Below are 24676 nucleotides of genomic sequence, written 5' to 3'. Positions count from 1 at the left end.
GGCTGAAGGATCAGAATTCCCAGCACCTTTCCCTGGAAATCCTGGGAAAATACTTACCTGAAAACACAATTGCCTAAGAAACTATTGCAAAACTGCTGCAGCTACAGTTAGCAGAACCTGACTCCCTCTTTTTAAGAAGGTGGGTAGATGGATGGATGGACAGACAGATGGAGCGGGTCTGGCTTTGGAACTCACCCCTTTCGCTTCCTGCTCATATTGGTCATGATGAAAAAATTGGCTTTGTCTTCAGTTGAAACTTTGATACACATTAATGTTTTTCAAATAATGGATCGTGCAGATCCTAATATGGGCACTAAAACAAAGGCTGTACTAATAAATACTGGGAAAGGACCCACTGCTTCCTGAAGACTGATAGCCAGATTTCTTTCTGCATGCCTTTTGCATCCTGTTGATGATATGACACTTTTTCCCCAGTAATGTCCAAGACACATTCTGCATTAATCCGATAATGTAACTTTCCATGATCTAGCTCTAAGAAATGTAATTTAACTTGTTTTCCCTCCCTCTCTGACTCCCTTTGACTACTGACTTTTTCCTAATGGTTTCTCCAACCCAAGAAATCTGGCACAAGTTGTTTTATTGTTCTCAGAGCAACGTTTGTGGTGTGTTTGATGTGTGATTAACTACCTGAAGCTCAGTGAAGGCCTTGCTCTTTCAAAGGCCTATCCGTGATCCATACTGCACCTGAACGGGTTCTTGTCACAGCCAGTGGGAGTATGGACACCACTACAGTTAAATCCACATGAATTTGAAGGATTTGGGTACCCAAGGATGGGACCCAAAACCAGCCTTGTGACTGCACGTTCCTCCAGCTTGGCAATGACTGCATGGAAATTGATAGGCACTTTGGATGCGTGGTGCTGATATGGGAAGGAAGGGAGTACGGTCTTGAATTGTGCAAAAATGCCTTGGTAATGCCCCTCCTGCCTGGTGTGGTGCTTTCCCCATCCTGTAGCACTGGTCACATCACATACACCTGAAGACAGCTTGTCTCTTTTGTTGTAGTTGCAGGTGGAACTTGATCAGGAATATCAAGACAAATTCAAAAGACTGCCTTTGGAAATTCTGGAGTTCGTACAGGAAGCCATGAAAGGGAAAATCAGTGAGGATGGAGACCACAGTTCTGCCCCCTCTTCCCTGGCCTGTGACAGTGGAAAATCAAACCATAAACCTCCACAAAGTGAGGAGGAATTGGAAGAAGACACCCAAGAGAAAGTGTTTGATACTACTTTTTAACTGCCCAAGAACCAATCAGTGCACGGGGCGCAGTCTCCGCCGTGCCGCGGCGAGCTGCACTGGAGCTCCTGGAGGGAGGCAGCAGGAGTCTGCATTCCAGTGCACATCTCCCCAAAGGAACATTTTATAAAAGTATTCTGCAGAGGTCTTCATTCTCATTCTTCATCTGATCACTGTCCTAAAGCTTAGTGCAGTTGTAATGGGAAAATTAATATGTTAACCTCCCTCTTCTCTCTTTTTCTTTTTTTTTTTTTTTTGGCCAGTTTATAGTGGGTAATTTTCTGGCCATGTTCACTGTTAAGAATGTTTAATGAAGACCAGTGTATTGTACAGAGAAAAGTGTGTGCACATTTCCTTTTGGAGTGCCAGAGCCAAGTGCTCCAAACTAATAGAGATCCTGGCGAATATCACAACAGTACCTAATCATATTTGTTTCCTTCTTTATAACTGCACCTTGACAGCTGTACCATCCTTTTACATTTGCACTGAAACCTTGGATCCTTTTTAGCTCTGCAAGCACTGGTGGCTTGCTGTCTTGATATTATGTTTATCCCATGGAGAGACATATATTTGCTGCTGAAAATTCTTGGAACTGTGGGGACAAGAGGAAAATGGAGAGAAGAAGCCGCGTGGAGATTGTCGGTGTCTGTGTCCGTCTGTGTTTGCTACACCGTGTGAGTGCATATATGTTTGTATATATATACATTTTTATATATATATATAGCTGTATGTGCACACACATCTGTCTCTATACACACACAGCATGTTGCTATTTGAAGTTGATGTGGTCTCTTGGCCAAATGAAATGTTTCAGGGATCCGTGAGTAGGGAGAATCTTTCCGAGAGCTAACATCTGGGTTATACTGCTATAGAATAATCATGGAATCATAGAATTCTTTTTGTGGTGTTAGTGGTGTAAATCAAAGTAGTTTTAGAATATAAATTTGATATATATTTTGCAGACTCGAAAGTATTGATTTTAAGTATCATATTTTAAGCTTACTGAATTTGATAGGATTATAAAATGTTTAGGACTACAGTATTTGAAATCTAACAGAATCTTCCATTATTTTTAAGACTGAGGTTCAGTTTTACTAAGGTCTAAAATTTGAAAGCAAAGTATAAAAACCTGACCACTGTTATTTAAAAATGTATATTAATCTGTTTAACCGACTTGTTAAAATAAGAACAATCAAAGTTAGCGTACTGTATGATATGCATGAGAGAAGTAACAGCACATTCTGGGAAATTTCTATCGGATGACAGAGACACATTTGAAAGTCAGGATGTTTGAAAAGGTAAGAAATGCTGTTCTGTGGATTGCCCCCCAGCAGAAATCGAAATCATGAGACTCCTCAGACAGTTGGGATTGTACCTGGGCCAGTGCACGATCCCTCCCTGCTGGTGGAGGTGCCTTGGGCAAGGGGACACCAGCCCAGAAGCCCCAGGCTGGCCTGGACACACTTGATCCTGCAGAGTTGTGTTCTCCTGCACCACTGGGCTCGGGAGCTGGGCTGGGAATAACTCACATCCACCTTACCTAGGGTTACACGGCAATGGAGAGAGCAATCAGTTAATAGGGAGGCATTTAACACATCCTAACAGTTGAGTTATCTTACTTCCATTCCCTCAGGAGTTTAGTACTTAAAGTAACTTATTTTATTTAAATTTAAGCAATAAAATACAAATCGAGCTTAAGTTTTCAGTTAAATAATGGTGTGTATATATATAAGTTCAAATCTTGGAAAACAAACAGTATTTTGATGTTTCCTTTTTAAACTTAGAGCAGAAAGAAAGAAAAATTGCACATTGTCTGGAGATCATATTTTGAATTAAACTGTTCTGGTTTATGATGATGAAATCAGTGCACATGAAATTCAAAAATCTGACTTTCATCTTAACGCTAGGAAAGGTGACTCCTCTGCTAATCCTAGTTTTGCACTTTGAAATCAATCTTAATCACTCATTGAAAATGTAGAGTCAAGATTTAATGCTGCATTTTATAAAGTTAAAATGACGTGTTGTCTAAATTATTACGAGAATAAACTGCTAGCAGTGTTCATATAAAACTGAAGCTATTGCATTACAGAAGCGTTGTACAGCGCAGGCTTTTGGGGCAGTCCTGGCTCCTCCGAACCTCAGTGACGTTCCCGAGGGCTTCAGGGGAGCCAGGACTTCACACAGCCCTCAGAGAAACTCGGGCAAACGCCAGTGAACCTTTTATTTGTATTTAATAAGAAATAAATAGACTGGTTGGGTTCAATATACTATCAGCTGTAGTCATTTTACAGTACGTTTGTATTTGACCATTTCCCGTACTCCCATTTTTTTATATCTGTACAGTGCCACTTTCTGCAGGTGTAAGGTAGTGTGTGATCCTGTACATCTTGCATCGTTCAAACTATTTCAGTGAAACTGATATCATTTAATATTGATATTACTTGAACTAGAGTAAGATAATGACAAAAGGGTCTTTATGATGTGCAAGTCTTGTGCCTTTTATGTATTTGCCTTGTTCCGTGTTGAATGTGTGGAAATGCTGTATTGTGGACTTTCTGCTGTATAGAATAGAGCTGTCTATATTAAACTAGGTCGTGCACTTCAGATATCTTTACACTACTGAAAATAGCTTGGTTTTGGCAGTATAAACAGAATTTTAAAAATTCTAATGAAGGCCAGACATTTTAGACTTAACATGTTCATAATTATGTTAATTAATGCTCATGTATTAGCTAAACATTCACTGACAGATAACTAAAGGGACATCATTGCTTGCCTTTCTTTGAAATCAGTGTTGCTCTTGTACATTGTATTAATAGTGTCTGTGATTGATTAGTCCTTGATGATTTGCTTTCAGAGTAGGATGAAATATTCCAGTTAACATGTACATATTTTTTTGGTTCCTCAATCTATGATTGTTTCAGAGGCATAATTCACATTTTTGTAAAAATTCTATGCAATTTTGTGGCATGATGTTTCTTCCACTTGTAATTTTATGTGCTTACATTACAGATCCAAAGGACAAATAAAAATTTCTTAACACAAGCCCAGTTTTCTCCGTTCGTTGGTTCAAGAGCCTCAGTTGACTGAGGAGACCTTACCCTGAGCCTTTGCTGACAGGTGGGGCAGTGCCAGGGGAAGGCAGGGAAATTTCCCTGCAGGCTTTTGTGAAACAAGAAATTGCACGTGCCCGTGCCTCCAGCCTCTGCCCATGCCAGCACAATGTGCATTTGCAGCGACTCTGGAGCAATGGGAAGCAAAAAGCAGTGTGCTGGAGCCAATGAACTGGTAAGATAATGTGCTGGTTTACAGGAAGGCTTTTGCAGGAGAGCTGGGACGTGACTTCCAGCCACGTCAATAAACTGTCACAACAAATGGCAGCACCTGTACTTCTGTTCCACTGCCCAGCTGTTTCACTCATCACCTTTATTTCCTTTCTGCATTCCCAGAGCAGAGATGATGGATTGCAGGCACTGGCAGGAAGAGGGGATGATGCACTGCATGGGATGGTGCCACAGCAGGTGCTTGCACCCTGTGGTCAGTGTGGATGCAGCAGAGGGGACTGTGATGGACAGCCCAGACCAGATGATCTCACAGCATCTCATGGCATTAAGATCTGCTCCTCTTAGTATAATGTTCTTTTCTTTGAGGGTTTTTTCCCCAGGAGGGCATTTCACATATGATCACCCCAAGGCTGAGATTCCCCTTGGAAAGGCTTTCTAATATCCTCTTAATTGCCAGGGTCAGTAAGTAACCCTGAGTGGTGATTCACCATGTGGGATGTCTCCCAGCAAACGAGTCACCTCTCTGCAAGGGTGTAAATCAGCCACGCTGTGGCACCCCAGGAGCCCTCAGCAATAAATAAACCGAAGCCAACAGCTCCTGCAGCTCGGCACCGGCTGAGCAGAACAGACGAAGTCCCTGGCGGGGGGCAGAGCCCGCTGTGCAGCCTGTGGTAAGATCATCTCTGACTCACAGAGTGCAGCCTGGGGAGCAGCTGGGACAGAGCCCCAGCCAGGAGGAACCGTGGTGTGGCTGCACATCTCCATCCCAGTGCAGGGATCTCGGAGAGAGCTCCTTCCTGGGCTGGGGGAAAAGCCTCTCCTGGTGGGAAGGGACTGGGACAAGTGGGGAAGAGCCTGTGTTCCTCTCAGTAAATAAATATTGCCCTCTGCCTTTGCTTTGCTGCCACAGAGCCTCCCTCTGATGGTTCAGCCCCAAACCACAGCCCAGCCCTCAGCAGCTGGGCTGCCCTGATTTGTGGGCTGCAGGTGCCCACAGAGCCCTTGGTGCCACTGCTGTGTTCTGTGCCGTGCTCACACACCTGCAGCAGCTGCCAGGCTGGCTGGAGAGGAGGGGAGGGGAGGGAGAGCAGTCCTTTCCTGCTGCCCAGGAGGAGTTTTCCTGCTCCTGTGCCAGTGCTGGGGTGGGGACCCCTGGGCAGGGCTGGGGATGGTGCAGAGTGCACAGGCTGGCCTGTGGCTCCTACAGCTTACTGCCATTAGCTCCTTTTATTATATTAGGGGTCCAGAAATAGGAAGAAAACACCTTGGTATTGCCTTGGTAGCAACAAAATAATTGTTGCTGTGCTTTCCCAAGGAAACCCAGCTTTGGGCATTTGTTCTCCCTTTCCATAAAATGCAACTGTTTTCTATTGCCATAATTTCAAACCTGTATCTCTTTTAAAATTCCTGTTCCCTCAGACCAGTGACAGACTGGGGAGCTGTGATAACTGTCTTGTGTCAAGGTAACTAATGAGAGGGAAATTATCTGGCTCTCCATGGAAATGCTGCTATTGTCAATTATTGGAGGAAAGCTGCAACTCCTCACCTCATAGTGGGACTGGCTGTGGACAGGGGATGCCAGTGGTGCCAGAAGGGCTCCAGGGCACAGGGACAGGCATTTGCTGGTGTTACACACAGTGGTAAAAATCTTGTAGTTTAGCTGGCCCTGCTGCAGTATGCATTAAGGTGAATTTGACACAGTTATCATTGTCTTGCTTCATGGAGCTAACAGAGTTAAATACCTCTTCTCTCCATATTCAGTGAGACCACTGCAGCAAAGCCCTCTTTATCAAACCACAGCACTACCTTACACCAGCTGTATGAAAGCCAGCACCTGAGCTGCATGTGAAGTGAGGAGTGTGTTTCTGTATAGAATTGCTGCTGTAGGCTGCATGTTCCTGTCCCAGCCCTTCCCCTGTGCTGGCGCTAGCTGCCGCTGCAGCAGCCTGGCGGGCACCAGCAGGAGCCAGGCAGCCTGTGCCCAGCAGGGAGGGACAGCCACCAGCCTGGGCAGGTCCGCACCCCCCTGTGCCTCTGCCTGGTGGCTCTTCTCAGCTCAGGCCAAAATGCAGGAGAGCTGTCTGGTGTCGGAGCTCTGTTTGCAATGCCGATGCACGCTGCACGTCCTGTTTGTTCCCTGCTCACTTGGTTTTTCAGCACTCTGGAGCACTGCCAAAAGTAAAGGGCCAGCTCCACAAAATAACACTTGCAGCTTTTTGTTGCAAAAGGCAAGTTCTTCAATATTTCTTAAAGAAACTCAGAGGGTGTTTCTTGAGCAGTCTGTCTAATCCAATGCACACAGCACGGTGCTCTTGGTCCCCTGTTAGCTCCAAAGCAATTAGTGCCCAGTGTTGGGAGCTCTTTGTGCCACAAACTTCTTCAAGTGTCAGAATTCTCTAGCCAGGTGTTAATATTGATTTTTAGCCTATGTGGAATAAAGAGTGAAAAATCCAATAGTGTTTTCTATGAAGAGCCGTTTCATACTTTCATAATAGATATCATAAGATTCCATCAATTACTGGGGTCTCTTCAGGGGACCTAATTATTGTGCTATGCATACCTAGTCTGAAAATTTAATAATATCTCCAGATGCTGCCAAAAGTCCTTTGGAGGTCTTACATTCCACAAGGGAACCCTCTGCTCTGTTTGGATTTTTTTCTTTCTTTTAAATGAGCTATCAGATGTTCAGTGAGGGAGATGAACTGGAAAGCCTGCATTCACACAAATTCAGGGTGGTAAGGCAGGGAGGGAGAGGGGGTGTTTATTTTATTTTTTAATAATTAGATCATCTGGGATTTGCCTTAGGTCAGCTATGTAATGGTGACTGTCCAGTGTCACGCGCTCAAGGAGCTGCAGATAGATCCCTCCATTGCTGGAGGAATTAATGGGCAGTGCTGTAGCAATTAATGGGCAGTTTGGGGTTGCTTTTTGGGGGGCAGAGGTTATCCTAGCACAAGGTGAATGCCCACAGAAGCAAAGCTATTTCAGTGACTCCTTGTGTGAAGGCAGCAAGACCCTGGGGGAGCACTGGGCACTTCATACATGGACTGCTTGCTGAATGGCCAGCAGAGCAGCAGGTTGCAGCCCAGCAAAAAAGCATTGTGGATGGTTGTGATCACACTGGTGAGGTGTTCCTGGGGTGCTTCCCCTCGTTCAGAGCTCCAGGCCCAAGGCCTGTTGCAGTCTGTGGCACTGTGTCAGGGGGAAGCAGGAGTGGTGCAAGCTCCCAGCACACAGACAGCCCTCAGCCCTCTGCAGAAGGGGACGTGTGGCCCCGGGAAGACAAACCAGAGGCACAGAACCAGCTCTCATCTTCCCATTTCCACATCCAGATGGCTGTTATGAAACAAGGAAACATGATGTGCCTGAGTGTGTCTGAGAGGACAAAACCACACTGGTGGAGCATGCTAATCCCTTCTTGTCTGAACCCCAACTCCTCTTGGGTGCATTACTCATCCCTGTGGCTCTCCAAAGAACCAGATTTTCCTTTAGATGTCTGATTTTGCTGAAAGATCTGAGAAATGCTCAAGGGCATAAATTATTCTTTTCATAGCCTGTGATAATGTATGATTCTTAAATTGCCACCAGATCTGCCTCCTTCAGATAGTGGAATGAAAATAATGCTGTGCTTGCCCCAAGCCAGGAGAGGATCTGGTCCAAACCACATCGTCTTCCAGCAACCCAGCAGCATCGTGGATGCAGATGGTGGGGATGCAGGGACAAATGCAAGGGTTGGAGGATCAGAATTCAATGTCAGGCACTCAATTTCTTATTTCAGTCCTCAGAATTGGGACCAGGTTTGTAGGGATGCTGAGTCTGTCAGTGTGGTGTAAACCAGACGTGTACAGTGTGGGGTGATGGAGCACTGGTGTCCAGTAGGACAGGAGGTGGTTTCTCCCTCTGTACTACCACCCACTCAAAACCCAAACTGGGACATTCATAAAGCCTCCTTTAAATAAAAACTTCATTTTCATTTGTAATTATAATTATCCCCACCAATATTTCTGGTGCCTACAGCAGTTACAGGTTGCATGTTTGCAACCTTCCTTGACCAGCAGCAGATGTGGAACCATTGTGAGCTGTGAAATGGAAACTGTTTTCACATAACAAGGAGATGATAATTGCAAAAAAATCAATCAGCTCCATAGCACCTGCAGTAAAATCAGAGTTAGCAACCCCAAATCAGTGAAGGCTGCAAAACCACCGACACAGGGAGCTACACAAGACAGGTAATTGATTTAAAGCATGCAGTATTTATATCAAATGGGAGGGAAACCAGTCAGAGGATGTTTCTATACAGCCATTTTGGGTTTTCTGGCTAGCATTCCTTACCAGCAGAAATACAGGCATCAGCCAGCAGCGCCTGATCCTGCTTTTCCTGGCAAAACTGCAATTTGCCACAAGTTACAGTGGGAGCGGGACTCATCTTACAATGCAGCCCATCCATCTCCCAGGCAGCTTTCTGTGGGAGCCACACTGTGCCTTTGATTGCAGATGGAGCCCATCCAGGCACGCTGACAGCCAGGCACTCATGATCACGGTGGCTGCACCCACCTAAACCCCTGTTCTCCCTACAGGAGACTTGTAAGGCAAGGCATCAACACACATTTAGGCACAGGTCTGCCAAGACCCTTCCTACTGCCACAAGGATATTTCTGCCATATGTGAGCCAAAAAAAAAAAAAGGCATATTAATTTAATAGGGGAGGAGACATTCTACCACACTCATTTATTGTAACTGATGAAAAGGCTGTAATGCAAATCCTTGTGCCAAGCTGCCTGTGCTAGCCAACCTTTCGGCATGTTACATTCCTATCTAGGCAGCTTTTAATTATTAATAATTTCAAGTGTTTTGAGGTTGAATTGCCATGGATTTTAAGTGATTGGTTAGCATGGACATTAAACACCAGCCCGAGTGTCAGTGTGAGGCTGCTGGCGTGATCTTGCACCGCTGCTCCTGGCTGTGGGTGGCTGCAGAGGATGACAGCTGAAACTGCAAATGTGAGAAGCTCCCAAATGTGTATCCATGTGAGACAGGCCCTGTGGGCTGACATTTCTGCATTGCCGTCCATTACAGTAACTGATTCTTAGCCAGTGTCCTAGGTTCAAACCAAACTGAAGCTTCTGCTTTTCCCACGTTCGCTGGTAGAGTTTTGGGGATGTGTGCGATCATTCCCAGGAGTTTATTGTTGTTGGCCAAGCAGGACTTTCCATGGATAACAGAAGATACAACTGGAAACAGAGAGCTCCTCGTTCCACACTGATTCCAGTCACGTGGGATAATTTCAGATGGATCTCATGTGAGTGAGCAATGATCACATGCCCATACCCTGAGACAGAGACTGATCTGAAAATTTACACATCCATGTAACCCTGGGATCAGAAGTGTTTGCTTCTTATATTTCCAACTATTTGCCAAAGCTGAACAACTCCAGCTCTAGCAACTGTTGATAGAATATGATCATTTCAAAAGAGAAAGATTTTGCAAGTCTTTTATACATGCATTAATATTAAATCCTCTGGAAAATTTCAAAATGTGACTTTGCACCGAGTCCCTTGTGACAAGACATCACCCATGAGAAAGAATGAGAGGGGAGAATGTAGCCCAGCAAAGCTGACAGTTTAAACATCCCCAGAGAAAAATATAACCAAGGAAATTATTTTTGTGTATGTGCCGGGCTTGGGGGAGGAGGCTGGGTTTATTTTATTAAGCAAATGACCCATGACACTTCTGCACAGAAGAAGGCAGATTTTAGACAGCAAAACTGTGCATCTTACTTGGAATCAGTGGTCTGTGAAGACTGTTGGAAGTTACCACTTTTAAAAGATGCCTGTCCTGTGTTCAGTCCAGCTAAACAACGTGGGCAGTCAACCCTGGGACTTTAATGGATGGATGGATGTTGTCAGGAAGAAAAGAGCCTGGACTTATCTACAGAGACTTGGAACATTTGGGGCAAGTGTTCCAAATTAAGAAAGAAAACATTCCATGATTTACGTCAAAACTACAAAAATAAGCGTTTTGCACAGCTCATGCTCTGACCAAAGTCAGCATCCAAAACATGCAAAAATTACTTCTAATTACTCCAGCTCATGACAAATTAAATTCTCCTTGGTCTTCCACGGCTGAAATATCTGTCTTGTCCTGATTTTTTCCTGTAACCATTCCCAGACACAAGAGGTTCAGAACAATGCCGTGATATCCATGACAGAGGACACAGGAGAGGGGGAAGGGAGAAAGCAAAAGGCATTATTTGTAGTTCTTACAATATTGATATAGTAATATTAATGTGTACTATGAGCCTCCCACAAAGCTCCAGCTCAGCCTGTGGCCCTAGAGGACTCGTGCAGCCTTTGAAATACGTGGACAGAAAAGGCAAGGAAGGGACAATTGGTTTGTAAAGGGAGGAAAGAGGGTGGGTATGTCAGTCTGTGTGGTACTTGGAGCTCCTCTAAGCTGCAGAGAGGACTCTCCTGCCTGCAGCACTTGAGTGTTGCTCCTCAGGCTGAAAACTTTCCTTTTGCTGCAAGGGCTCCTCCACAAGAAGTGCCAGGTGCAGAGAGAAGCCCTTGAAGGCATTCCCTTGACAGAAGGGTGATGCTGATTGGGAGCACAGCACCAGTTTGCAGTGTACTGCCTAAGAGAAAAGGCACTTCAGCTGGGGGAATAATTTGCAGTAATGAGGGTGAAAGATAAACTTTGCAGCATAGCTCTTGTCAAACAAAAAGGTACCAAAGTCACAGTGAATTTCTGGAGTACCTGACAGGCATTTCTTCTGGGTAGGGCTCCATAACACACACTCACTTCACAAGCCATTTGTTTTGCCTTACAAACTGTCACTGTTGAGCTGATGCCACCAGAAGCTGGAAGGAAATGTGACTGGAGCTCCTCCATCAGCACTTCTAATTTCCTTCCCCAAGGTGGGAGGAGTGGCACACGGAGAGAAAACTTGTGTTGTGTGTCTCTATGGAGAACGCCAACGAGCAACACAAATGAGCAGGATTGTTTATGCTGGGCTATCAGATGGTGTTGCTACCAAGGACTATGTGTGATTAGAAGAGGGGGAAAAAAAAAGAAAATGTATACTGAATTTTACTGCTAGAGTGGCTGGGTGTGTCTGCTGCTGGATTAGGAAATGCACTCCTAGCAGCCCCAGGTGTGCAGAGCAAAGGCTCTCCTGGTGACCAAGGTGCTGCTGCAGGCTCCTGGAGGAGCAGAGCAGTGGGAACGTGGCTGGGGTCCCAGCAGGGCTGCTCTGCTCGTGCCAGGCTGAGGGCACAGCTCCATTTGCTGTAGCAGAGGCGACTCCAGGAAGGGCTGCTGGGGTTTCATATGAGCTAAACCTTGGTCTGTACAGGATCTGACTCTCCATTACACCAAGGAATGCACCTGCATTCCCCAAATCCCTCACTGAAGTCCTGGCATGGACATGCACAGCAAGCAGCAGTTTGGATTTTGTGTCAGGGGCAGGAAGTCACTGTGGTATCCCCATGATCAGCCCTGCTCAGTGAGGGTGCAGAGCCACACCTGAACTCTGAGCACAGCCAGTGGTTCCTGGGATAACTGTCTGTGGCTTTTCCCTGAGAAAGGAGCTCGAGGAAGGGCTGCTCATCCCTTCACCTCAGCTGGGCTGAGATCTTCATGCTTCTATGAAAAATGAATCTGGGGGAGAGGGCTGCTGTGAAATAAACATCAGATGTGACAACCACGCAGACTTAACAGGAGAAATTGGGGTGAACAGTAACCAACTGTGGCCAAAGAAAGAGGCAGGGAAACAAGCCATCGCAGATCTTCATTGGCATCCCATCCTCTTCTGCAGTGAAAGCTGGCATATTGCAGGACAGATGATTTCCCTGCCTGGTTTTTTATAGTGCTTTACACTTCCCAGGAGTTGTTTCTATATGACTGTAATAGAGCTGTCAAAATAACAGCTTGTGGTGGAGGAAGCAGTCACACCTCAGCTCCATGCTGCCCCTCTCCCGCAGCGCCTGCTCCAGGGAATGGCTGCAGGAGCAGGCCCCACGAAGGTGGCATGCCTGTGAGTGCAGGACATGGCTCAGGGCTCCTGGCTGACCTCCAGCAGGGCCATGGATGGCCTCAGGCCCCTCCAGCCCTTTGCACTGTGAGCCTGGCCCCAGTGATACCTCCCCTGCCCCATGACCTGTAGAAGGTCCTTCCTTTGCACCTTCCAGCCCCAGGTTCTGCATCCTGCCCTTCCTGCCCAGCATTTCTGATCCAACCACGCTGCAGGCAGCACGTGGAGCACAGTCACTCACAGCCAGCTGGTGATGGGGAGTGTTGGCAAGTATTGCAGCTGGACAGGGCAGTGAGGGGGGACTGGGATAAGATCCACTGCAGAATGGCTGTTGGGTAGGCTATGGAATACAGCTCAAGGAGGAATAGCCCCAGGACTACCTGGCAATCACTGCCTGGAGGGAGGCAGCATGCTGGTGCTGGGGTAATGATGGCTCTCCCATGCCTGGGGAAAAGAGTGCTAGAAGTGTCCAGACCTGCTGTGTCTGGAATAATTGTGTAAAGTCACATGGGTGCAAAATCAGAGCCAAACATTAATGAAAGAACTGGAGTCACCATCCAGCCATGTCCATTTGCTTGGAGGCATCAGGCTTTTGCTCCCTTCTTTTATCAGACATCTTCAGTGCCCTACAGGTGCCTGCTTGCAAGGTCAGCATTTCCTATGCATGAGAGCAGTGGCTCTGCTGAAGATGAAGGCTGCAGAGATCCAACCTACCAGCTCAATCAGATGTTTAAGTATCTCTGCAGGAATGATCACTGTCATTTAATTTGCTGATTAGTGTTGTCATATCTATTTGTAGAATACAGCATAATTTATGGTGAGATTCCTGGAGGATCTTCAGCAAATGCTACAAGTAATTGAATCTGCTGATTTCTAAAGGTCAGGTGAAAAGTGAGCATTATTATACCACAGATGAGGTGATGATGACACCAGGTAGCTTTATCTTTCAAATGTAAAAGCTTGTACTCACTGATCATTGCTGTATGCCATTGCTGTGGAAGATGAGTGAGTAAGACAATCGACCATAATGTCCATTTTCAAGCTGTCAGTAAAGCAGTGCAGTTTCTGGAGAGAAGAACAAGGGACTTACTTTTCCAAATCAACAGCTCAGGGGGGAGAAGAGTTTCAGAGAGGCGTGACTGGGGAAGCATCAGGAAATTGTTTGGGTGATTTTTCTGAAGAAGTGGCTCAGTGATGAACTCTGAGGCTGAGTGCTGCTATTTCCAGTCCTGGCTCAGAACCATCCCCGAGCTGGCACAGCCACTTTCCGTCTCTCTTCCAGCAAACAAGCGGATTTCCCTTATCAGCAAAACTAATTTGGTCTGGCTGACAAGTTATAAAAATTAAGTCTTTTAATTTGGATTGAGAGTCTGGAGTTCAGTTCTGCAGAAATGAGGGAGAAACGGAAGGAAGGTGGTCTGGGAAGTGGCAGGGACAATCAGCTTCTGAGGGCACCAGACCAAAGCAGCTCACTGAAGAAATGGTTTGGCCAAAGAACAAAGCTGATGGAGGGTACCAGCAACACAAAGCTCAAGCTGGTTTGCACTAAAAAATCTGCATGCTAATAATAAGTTGAGATGTTTTTCCCAATAAAACCAAACATTTTTTGTTTAAAGAAGAGAAGTATTTCTTCAGGACTAGGCTTTTGTTGTCAAACTTGTCTGGGCCCATCAGAAACTCCCCCAGCCTTCTGGAATACCACTAGTTCCCATCTGCTTCCCTCAAAGTAACCAAGTCAGTGGAGAGCTGGGCAGGAACCAAATTGGCAAGACAAGGGCTGGGTTGACACAGTGACTAAATGTGGGATGTGTCTGTCCCCATGAAGCTGCTGCTAGCCCAAGCACACTGTGTGGTGTCTAACAGGCATTTATAGGCCATGCACCACTGACTTCTCCTGAAGCAACTCCTGCCTACAGGTGCTCTGCACAGGGCAAGACTGTGCTGAGGTCATAAATTCTGTGGCTGAAATGCCTAATAAAAAGGGTAAATGCATGTTTGCTTGTAAAACCCTTCCCCAGAATGGATTAAACAAGTTATCCTGTGCTTTTTCACTGCAGAAATATGTGTGTGCTGCAAACTTTCATCTTTAGCTGCTCTGTTAATCATCAACCTAGAACACTGCAGGCTACGAGAGCTGCCAGGACAAAAACCTGAAGCTTTAAGCCCAGGAAAGACTTAAACACCCACCTCACTTTGCATAGCCTGGTGACAGCAGTATGGATGTGCCTAGGGCTGAGTGCTCCCATGCTCCCATGGATCAGGGCCTAAATACACATGGACACTTCAAACAGAGGCATCCGTCTGCAAAAACTTCCTCTCCTTGGGAGGAGGCTTCTCTCCCAGCTCCTGCGTGGGTGTCGGGGCACATAAATCCCCCAGACTTTGTTGTTCTGCCAGCCAGCAGGACACAAGAGCAGTGAAAACCTGCCAGGTCAGTGAGAAACCAGCTGAGTCACAACGCCGCAGCAGGGCCACCTGAAAAAAAACAGGCCAACAATGAAAGCTGCACAGGGGCCAGGTCAGGAGCCTGGCTTGGGTGGGTGCAGGTTTGTCTGCTGCAGGGGCTCTGGCACTGGGGATGCTCCCTGCATGCCTCCCTTTGTGCCACTGCTGCTTCCCTGCCTGCATGGTTCCCTTGTGCAAGCCTGGCAGAGCTTGTACCCATCACCTGCTGTGCAGCACACCATGGAGCTGAATCTCTGGAAAAGCAGCACCAGAGCAAGGACCCTGTAGGATTCCTTCAGCAGGAACCCTTCTCTCTGTCCCCAGCATCGCTCCCCTCAGGGTGACAGCGGGCACCACTGGTGACAAGGGTATGCCAGCCCACGTGCACCAAATGGGGAGCTGTTGGGTTATTTTGGTGCTCTCTGGGGAGAAAGGCAGGGCAGCAAACATGGATAAATAACCGCTCCCAGTTCTGGGTCTCTTATATAAGGGGATGATTATAGAAACTGCCGTGTACGAGGGGGTGGAAAGGGATGCAAAGATCAGAGTTTTTAAAGGAAAGTAGGTCTGGGTGTTGAGGGGGGAAATGGAAATTACCAGCATTCCTTGAGGCCTGATAGAACCAAAGAAGGTGGTGCTGTGTTGTAGCGATGTCCTGGCCGCAGACAAGACACGAGCTGGGGAAGGGCCGCTCAAAGACCTTGTACAGCTCTTCTCTTCTGGATGAGCTGATGTATGGGGCTGTCAGCTGAGCACAGTGCTGGGAATCAATGATTTAATAGCACAAATGGTTTCCAAAGAGAGCTGGGAGAGTACTGTCCCAAAGTAACCAACACTTCATATTCTGTCGCAAGCACAAACGATAATTGAATTATTGCAGACGTGCAGAGAGCAATTTTGTAACCATCCTGACACTAATGTTGGTTGGTTGATTCGTTAGTGAAGAACTGTTCATTATATATTTTCCTTTCTTTTAAGCTTACTGAAGAATGCAGGATTAATACTCAGGATGCTTTTTAATCCTAATCAGAAATTAAGCTGCTTACAAACTAGGTTTAAGCATCTTTAAATCCTTATCATAGAGGGGCTGGGTTGAGGTTGTATTAAAACAGGCTGCTGTTTTATTCAGAATTGTTTAGAGAAAAATAGGGAAGGGTTTCATAAAGCACTAAACATTACACACAGGTATTTGCCATCTCCACCTCTTTTAACCACAGACTGTAACTCCTAAGCTGCAATTTATTTTCTTATAACCAGGCTGTGGAAGCTGTGGGAATGGAAGTGATCCGTTGTTCTGATCTGTACTGAGAGTACCAAACCCCTCTATGTGTTCAGCCTGGTTGTGGTGGCAAGGTGTGCATTCACAGATTCACTGGTGGCTGTCTGGAGGTTACCCTCCAATGCCAGTGCTATTTATGATCTGAGCAGAGCCGTAGCCCAGAGAGCAGATGTCCTGCAGCAATGTAATTGTGAGTTACTCTGCCTGAGTGCATTTCTCTCCCTTTGGGTTCCTGATTGCTGTACCTGGAGCAGCATCACAGCTTCTCTCACCAAGGGGGTTTTGGTGCACTTGAAAGTCCCCTTTGGAAAAATCATTGTGCTCATGTAAAACACTGGTTTGGAGCAGGGATGGATCCTGCACACAGCCCTGGGATGGATCTGGGAGGATAACCAGTGTACTGCATGGCAGGGATACTGCCTGGATGCCATTCAAGATTCTGTACCTCTCATTCCTAGCACACATCCACCTTTGGCGTGCACTCCACAGGTGAATTCACACAAGGACACAGAGAGAATCCTCGTGCATGTTTCTGGTGCCTCCCTTCCTTGGGGCCAAGTCTGCTCTCACTGCAATTAGCAGGAGCCGGTGGTGCAGCTCTTGTGTGTAAGCCCTGCTCAGCTGAGCAGCCTCCCTGCCCTCAGTGGGCTCCTTGGGTGCCTCATTTAGGGCTGGAATTTGCCAGCACCCACCGGGCTGCTGGTAACACCTACTCAGTCTCTAGACCTGCTGGTTTAGATCATGCCAAAGGCTGCCCCTGATGGGCACTGCCAGAGGGAGCCCACATCACAGGAGCCAGAGCAGCTGGATGGTCCCAGCTGTGTGCTGTACCCGTCTGTGGGCATTTATGGGGCAAAGGGGCACTCATGAGTGACCGCAAGAAGGACAGAGATGAGCATGGGTTTATGGCACAGCGTTTTCATGAGGCAGGGTTGATAAATGAGAAGCAGAAGGGTCTCTGGGCACAGGGGAAGCTGCACTGACACTGCTTTTACAGGCTGGGGGGTGCAAGGACCCTGCTTGTCAGCCTTCCTCCTGCAAGGCTGCAGAGGGAAGAGCTCATGCAGCAAACCCTGCTCGTGTTTTGGCTTCCTTCACGTGCCTGCTACGGCGTGCTGTGTGAGAATCCTGGCAGGGGGTGGAAATGCTGTGTCTGCTGGAGCTGAACGAGTTCCTGTGTGCTTGGCAGTTGTGGTGTCCTTGTTTGCTCCTTCCTGCGAGGCGTGTGAATGCAGCCCTTTGTACATCAGGGCGTGTGGTAGTGCCCAGGTACTCCGTGGATATAAAGGAATATTTGTGAAGTGGCAGCTGAGCCATGGAGATGGTAGAAGCAGGTGCCTTGTCTACATTTCATAGGAAAATGGAGTATGTTTTATGGAATAAATCAAGGCTTTGTTAGCTAGGCCACCTTATTCCTGCAGGGAATCCGTAGGAAGGATTTATATTAAGTGTTCTCTAATGATAATGATGCTTTTAAAATAGAATTCAGAATATTATGCCACCTAAATCTTGATAGCCCATTCCTTTAGCTTGGAAATACTAATGCAAGGTGTATCTTGTACTCCATATTTCATGGCTGTTCCAATTTCTTTTCTTTTTGAGCTATATATTAATGTGGAGTTAGAGGCTTTATCTCCCCAGCTACACAGTCCCCCTCACAAGCCTCTCCAGACATGCAATTTAGCAAAAAAAAAAGCTTGTTTTGTTCCTCAGCATTATATGGTGTAATCAGGAGAATGAATAGAGATGCCAGAAAGATTTATGACTTGATTTTTTTCAGAGATGGAGAGGACAACTAATACACAATATTGATTTCATGAGAAACTGGGGATCTTCACACCAGAGAAGCATTTTTTTCAACATCCACTTCAGAAATATCACCCTAAATGAAATGGGTTTTTTGAGAAACTAAAGGATGAACAGGAAAAATTTTCAGGATGGACTGCTTGTTTTCTTTTCCAAAACATGAAGACATGTTTTGATAATCTAGCATACAGCAGGATTTGGCACTCATTGGCATTTGGCATCCTACCCAATGTTAATCCACCCTTCAGAAAATGTGCCATAACCTCACTACCCCTGAAGCATCATTTCACTGAAAATGTTTTGGTTTTTTTTTAAATCACCTAAAAGTCCAGCATTTATGGACATTCATAAAACAAACCAGAACACAGCATTTCAGTTTCAAATTGAACTCTTAGCTAGTTTAAACTCTCACTTTCAAAAGTGCAACTGAGTGCAGTTCTGTCTTTTTAACTATCCTAAATACAAATGCAACCATGTAGTGACATCTCTTTTTTTTTTGGCTGGGTTTTGATATTTCTTGAGCTCAGCTTTTGGTTCCAAAGGGGTGGGGAGCTGCTCTGCTCCCACCCCTGAGATCCTGAGCCTGAAGTCTAATTAGGCTCTTTCCATCTTCCTTGACTACAGTGGGGACAAATTTAGCAAAAATCCTCCAGCTGTGCTGAGACTGTGGCAGGAGTTGAGGCTTGGGGTTAGAGCTTGAATTGCTGTAGCCTCTTATTTCCTACCCTGTCTGCCTCTGAATGGCAGCTGTGCAAATTATATGCATACACTTCCTACTGTAGGTTGGTTTTTTGGGGGTTTCACTGCAGTGGGGGAACTTTGAACAAATCATTTTAAGCTGGTAACTTTAATCAATACAATTTTTTCATATTTTTTTCCTTGCAAAACCAGTTTCCTCAATGTCCCTTGTAATTCAGCACTAGTTAAATAGTGCTGGTTTCCTAGGGAAGAGGTGCTATTGTTTAAATCAGAAAGGTGAACACAAATGTAAGGCAATATCCTGTCTACCAAACGTGTGGGACGTGCAGATGAACAACGCCTAGGCAAGCTGCAAATGCAACTTATTTTTCATTCTTCTTCCCATTCCTGGAAAGAAAGATGTGCAGGAAGGATGGGACTCTTAAAATCCCAGTCTGAAACCAGTTGTGATGGAAGTCAGCTACTGTAGCCCTGCAGCTCTGGACCTCTGTGCCTTCAGAAATTAAAAGCCCTGTTCCTATTGATTATTTTAAATTAATGTTTAATAATAGTAAAAGCATGATTTCCATGTTCAGAAGAGGGTTTCTTCCTAACAAACTCTTTCTTTTGAGGCAGCTCAGAGGACTTGCCTGTCACAGGATCCTAGAGCATCCATGGCTTCTGGAGTGAAGCAAACCCCTTGTTCTCTCCCTGGTGTGTGTGTGCTGCACATCCCTTATCCAGCCTGAAACCCCAAATCCTGGGGCACCCAGCACCACAGAGTGAACCAAACCACTTCTCTCTGCCTGTAAGCACAACTGGAGTAATTTCTGTGGTTTGTGCCTACCTTGTAAGAGTATAAATGACTGTTATCAGCTCCTGGTCTATGGGGCAGCACAGCAGTGTTAATGAGACCTGATCCTTGCTACCAGGGCAGCTCTGTGTGGGCCAGTAGGTGCTAAACTGAATTTTAACCTGCTGGCAGTGAACACTTTATTATACAGCTGTGCCTAGGGGCTCTGCAGGTCAGTGCACCACACACAGCATGCCAGGGGAAGCTGAGCCTGTGGGTGAGCACGCAGGAGAGAAAGGACAGTTCTCAGTTTTATTTTGCCAGCAATGCAATGGAAACAAGCTCTTTTTCTCCACCATCTACACACAGATGTACTACTGCTGTTCTTGCTGGGATGAGCACTAGCTGGGGATATTTCTGTTTGGATGGAGAAGTGGAGAGATAAAGAGAGAAAGAAGCGTCAGCCCCCAAAATGTGCTTCATGAAAATGCGCATGCAGCACACACCCCAGGTGCTTGTACCACAAACATGGAACTGATCCAGCTCTCCTTTGCCATCCCAAGGATATCAGCATGAAAGGAAGATACAAGGGACACAAATCTTTCCTTTCCTTGTTTTTATCAGGCTTATTTTGATCTGCTTGCCTAAATTAGCCACAGGTGCTGTTAGTCAGCAGCACAACACCAATTTCTGTGGGCAGGGCCTTGGGGCTTTCTGGCCTGTGTCAGAGATACAGGGAGTTTATTAGCTACTGATGCTTCATGGCTCTCTCCCAGCTCTGTCAGTAACCCAGTCACCAGCTCCTGCCTCTCCCCTTGTTCTACACACTCCTGCCATTGTGTCTGCTGCCCCTCTGAGTCACAAAGCTTCTTCCTTCAACTTCAAATCACTTTTGCAGAGTAACTCCTGGTAAGAGAATCTTTTAAACCTATTTAATAAGACTATGGCCAGTGCAACTGTGGGGCAACTGATGTTTAAGGGAAAGGAATAAAGGAAAGTTTTAATATAAAGAGAACCCATCAAAGGTTCTTAAAAAGAAATTGCTAAAGATGTTGCACAAGTGACTTATTGCACACGTCTGTGGTTTTTTAAATTGTCTTTTAAGTTTTTCAACAACACTTTAATTAAAGGTTTTATTAGCAAGTGCCTCATTATAAAAGACTGACATTTTTTATTACTTTCTATTTAATAATTTTTACAAGTGACTTTCTACAAATGTTTTGCCCTAGAAAGGTCATTCTGGGAGAAAGTAAGAAGGAAGCAACAGTGTTAAATCAGTCATGCAAAAGGTGTGATGTGAGCCATAGCTTGTTTTAATGAATTTCGTTCCCTAAGTGAGTCTAATTTCTGGTCACAGCAATTGTGGTGCATTGATTTCCAGCCCCACGCTAGCCTGGTAAACAAGATCTCATCACAGGCCCTGGTTTGTGTCAGTGAGGGCTTTCTGCTCAGGCAAATCAAATATTTCAATCTCCAGGTCCCCCCAGCTTTCGTGCTCGGCTGCACGCAAGCCTCAGAAGGAAGAGGCTCCTTTAGGGCTGCAGGGCAGGGCAGGAGGGGCTCAGTCCCCATCAGGGCTCCCTGTGCCAGGTGCCTGTGCCAGGTGCCTGTGCCAGGTGCCTGTGCCAGCTGTTGGCAGCTGCACAGCCTTGGCTGTGGCACAGGGGGCTGCAGGAGGGCAAGGCAAGGCTGCAGCAGGAGCTCAGGGAGCCCAGGCTGTGTCCTGCTCCCAGGCTGCTCTAGGGATGTCTCACAGCTTACTCTGTGCTCACACCTTGGCTGCTGGGCTGATGAAGTTCTAGCCTTTGCTTTTCCACAACACTCTGAGGACTTCATATAATTTTCAGATATAGCAATCAAACCACTGAGCAACTGGACCCAAAATCTGAAATTTGTATCTGATGGGGAAGCAAAATTTTGAATACAAGCTGCTGCTGCTGCTCAGCTGCTTGTGGATTTAGATTGCTGTCTTTGGATGCTTTTGCAGGTTGCTCACAAAGTAACACAAGCTATAAGGAAAACCTCCATACAACCTCAAAAGATAACAATAAGTTTATCCCATCAGTCACTGCTCTTCACCATTCCTGTGGCCCGCTGTCCAATGCCTGCCCTGTGTGTACGGAGCCAGTGCTGATGTCTCAGCTGTAAGTAACACCCAGCAAAGGGAGCACTGCATATATTTAAAGTGTGCAAGGACCCAGCAGATACTGTGCCAAGACTGGATTTTTGTGCCTATCTGAGACCTCCTCCTTGGAGGATTTGTTCTTGAGTGTTGCATAACACCTTTCCTTCTGCACTGACCTCTGAGATAATGTGCATCAGGAACGTCATATTGTCAAGAGAGCCAGGCAGCAGCTTGGGAGTTGGTACAAGGGCACATGAATAATGGCATTATTTCCAATCAGAAAATTGCTAAATTTAAGTCTATTACTGAATCCATCAGAACACTGTGCAGCTTGGCACCTTATGCAGGGTGTGCACCTACATAAGATTATGTTCATAAGAGGAATCAATAAGGTCTAAAGAAAAAGCTGGAAAAAATCTCCATGAGCATGTGGAAGGGAATACTAAATGTTTAGTGGTATTTTTAGCTGACCTCTTGATTTCAAAGATCTTTTTACTCGACATATCCTTCCCTAACAAAGCAAAATAGTAAGTGACAACCTGAGAAGAACCCAGAGGGATGGTAAAAATCTGTACAAGGCTGGAGCTTGTTTTGCCTTCAGCTGAGATGGTTCATGCAGGGCAAGCTGAACTCCTTACACCTGCTAGAGACACAGACCATAACAGAAATGGACAGACGCAGTCCTTTACTTAAAACTAACCCCTGTGAGGCTGTCGGTGTGAGCACCAGAATGTGGAGCAATTGTGTGCAGCTGAACATAAAAGTCCTTAAATAATCCTTCCTCACACAACTGCCACCAAAAGTACTGTCAACAAAGGGACCTGCTCTGCTGAGCGGGGATGGGTCCTTCTTCCAGCCTCTGCAAGCAAATGTGGCATCACTGGCTCTGTTGTAAGCAGCCTGTCAGTACCTGTGAGGTGACTGTCTGTGCCTTAGCACACAGAAGTAATAACCTGCAAAACTAAGACAGTGTAAATTCTAACATTTCCCAGGAGTGTCTGGCTTTGCAGCTTTAGCAGTGCTGGTACAAGGCAGGGCTTTTTTTTTTTCTTTTATGGTGATACATTTGATTCAGCATTTACAATCAGGAAGTTCTAAAAGTAATGATGCCAATTCACTCCTAGAAAAAAAAAATATTAAATGGGGCTTTCCTATCCAAACAGCAGGAAGATGAGCCAAAACTAATAATGGCAGTGGTGGTTTCTCTCTTGTGTTTCTATGGTCAAAAACGGGAAGCTGTCTGACATTGATAAAACTGCTCTTGAAAAGTTGTCATGAGAGGTCTAAATTATTCATTTGAATGCATCGTTACTAAATGCATACTAAACAGGAGCCAGGCTCTTACAAGACAAGCTAAAAAATACTGGGTTTGCATGTTTTCTCTTTGTTGATTTTCTCTACAGTGGAGAGAGGCAGAGTAATGATGTGCTGGTTTTCATGCTGCATTAACTAATTATAGACATTAAAGGCAAAAAACACCTATTATTTTATTTAAATCTTCCCCTAGCTGTTGTCATGGCTGACAAACCCAGCTCTTTTTAAACACAGTTTTGCAAACTGCTCTTCCCTTGTACGAGCATGCTTCGCAGCACAAACCACGGTAAAATAAGGAGCAACATAATTCCCTTACCTGTCTAGGCCATGTGTCCTTGCAACTTCAGAGGTCACTGGGTGGAGAGATCCTCTGTGAGGGCTGCTTTTATGGACTGCAAATGTGGTTTTCTCGGCTCTCATCCGCGAGCCCCTCTCTGTCAGGCTCTCCCGTAGTGTCTGCAAAACACAATGCACCCAGCCTGAGCACATGTGTGTTGCAAAGGTAAGATCACATGGAAGCACCTGGATTTTACTGAAACAGGAGCCCAGGTAGGCTCTCTGTGACAGAACACTGCGGGTGTGAGTGTTTTCGCTTTCGTGCTTTACACACCCTGCCAATACTGGGGGGTGGGAGGTGACAAGCAATAGATTTTTCACTATCTCAACTGCTTTAGCTCTAAAGGGAAATCATGCAAAAAGCAGGCTAGCAGAAGTCACTTATTGTATGAAGGGTGTGGAATAAATAATATACTTAATTACAGCATCAAGAAAGGGCTTTTTATATGCTAAAATGAAAAGAGGATTTGACCTCAGTCTAGGGTAGTGAAACACGAGCACAGATGTCACTAAATAACAGATCACCAATATGTGCCCATTTATATGTTCTCAGGACACCTATGACCTGATTCCTGCTTTCTATTCCTTCCCTGAGGGAGCAGAACAAGGTGGCTGGGAGCACCCAGGTCACCCAGGCAGTGAGGGAGATGATGTCTCAGATTATAGGATTAAAACCTGACTGAGAGAAGAGTGACATCAACTATTTCCCAGCTCCTCTCTTCCTTTTCGAGTCCCAGAGGATGAGTTTCTTTCTAAGGATCAACAAAACCCTGAGACCAGGTCAGACAAAACACCTCAGCTGACAGCTCCCATAGCCTGGGGACTCATTTTTCCTTTTAGCATTGTCAGTGTGACCTTTTGCATCCATCCCTTTGGGTAAGGAAGGGCTGGGATTCTCCTGTAACTGAAGCATCCCACTGCTGGCAGCCTTCAGCACTAAAAGCAGGGAGCACGTACAGAAATCCCCAATAAACGCAAACAGGCTGCTCTTCTCTGATGGGAAAAAGAAATCTCTGCACTGCACCCAAGGTTCCTGAAAACACTTCTTGAAACTATTGGGCAAGCACTGGGTTGCTTAAGTGAAAATGACACATCAAAGCCTAATTTTGTCAGTTCTTGATTTCCTAGTACCTCAGAACCCAGGATGAATTAATACTGTAGTAGAGGAATATGATTTCTGCACTTCTGTGTTTCATGATGCTAGCATAGCATTAAAAGGAATTATTTTCTGGTGTTGATTTTGGGTGTATTCCCTCATTCCCATGCAAACTTGAGGCACAATTGCACCATTTAATGGCTAAGAAAAGAAAGGCAACACCAGGAAAGC

At 45.7% G+C, this 24676-nt stretch overlaps 1 protein-coding gene and 1 long non-coding RNA gene across 5 annotated transcripts in view; one reads left to right on the top strand and one right to left on the bottom strand.

The window, feature by feature from the left end:
- The window catches only part of PLCB1 (phospholipase C beta 1), a 306384-nt gene that overhangs the window by 270534 nt on the left and 11174 nt on the right, over nucleotides 1-24676 (top strand). The window contains exon 32 of one of the 3 annotated variants that reach the window (XM_005486820.3): nucleotides 1027-4302. The exons of 1 other annotated variant lie outside the window; for it this stretch is intronic. In XM_005486820.3, the coding sequence (XP_005486877.2) occupies nucleotides 1027-1257 (231 nt within the window). In that variant the 3' untranslated portion in view covers nucleotides 1258-4302. Of the gene's footprint in view, nucleotides 1-1026; nucleotides 4303-24676 lie in introns of those variants that run through there. One more of the 3 variants, XM_005486822.4, reaches the window with a different exon arrangement.
- Nucleotides 1774-23640, bottom strand: LOC141728448 (uncharacterized). 2 transcript variants are annotated; one of them, XR_012579352.1, is made up of 3 exons: nucleotides 23330-23639; nucleotides 14761-15778; nucleotides 1774-13638 (listed from the first exon to the last, which is right to left on the bottom strand). It is a non-coding gene; the product is annotated as an uncharacterized LOC141728448 (long non-coding RNA). The 2 variants fall into 2 exon arrangements; XR_012579353.1 differs by lacking the exon at nucleotides 14761-15778 and having other exon boundaries at nucleotides 23330-23640.

Source organism: Zonotrichia albicollis, chromosome 3, assembly GCF_047830755.1.
Source record: "Zonotrichia albicollis isolate bZonAlb1 chromosome 3, bZonAlb1.hap1, whole genome shotgun sequence".
Lineage (NCBI taxonomy): Eukaryota > Metazoa > Chordata > Aves > Passeriformes > Passerellidae > Zonotrichia > Zonotrichia albicollis.
Note: the sequence above shows the minus strand (reverse complement) of the source record. Positions and strands in the feature narration are given on the sequence as shown.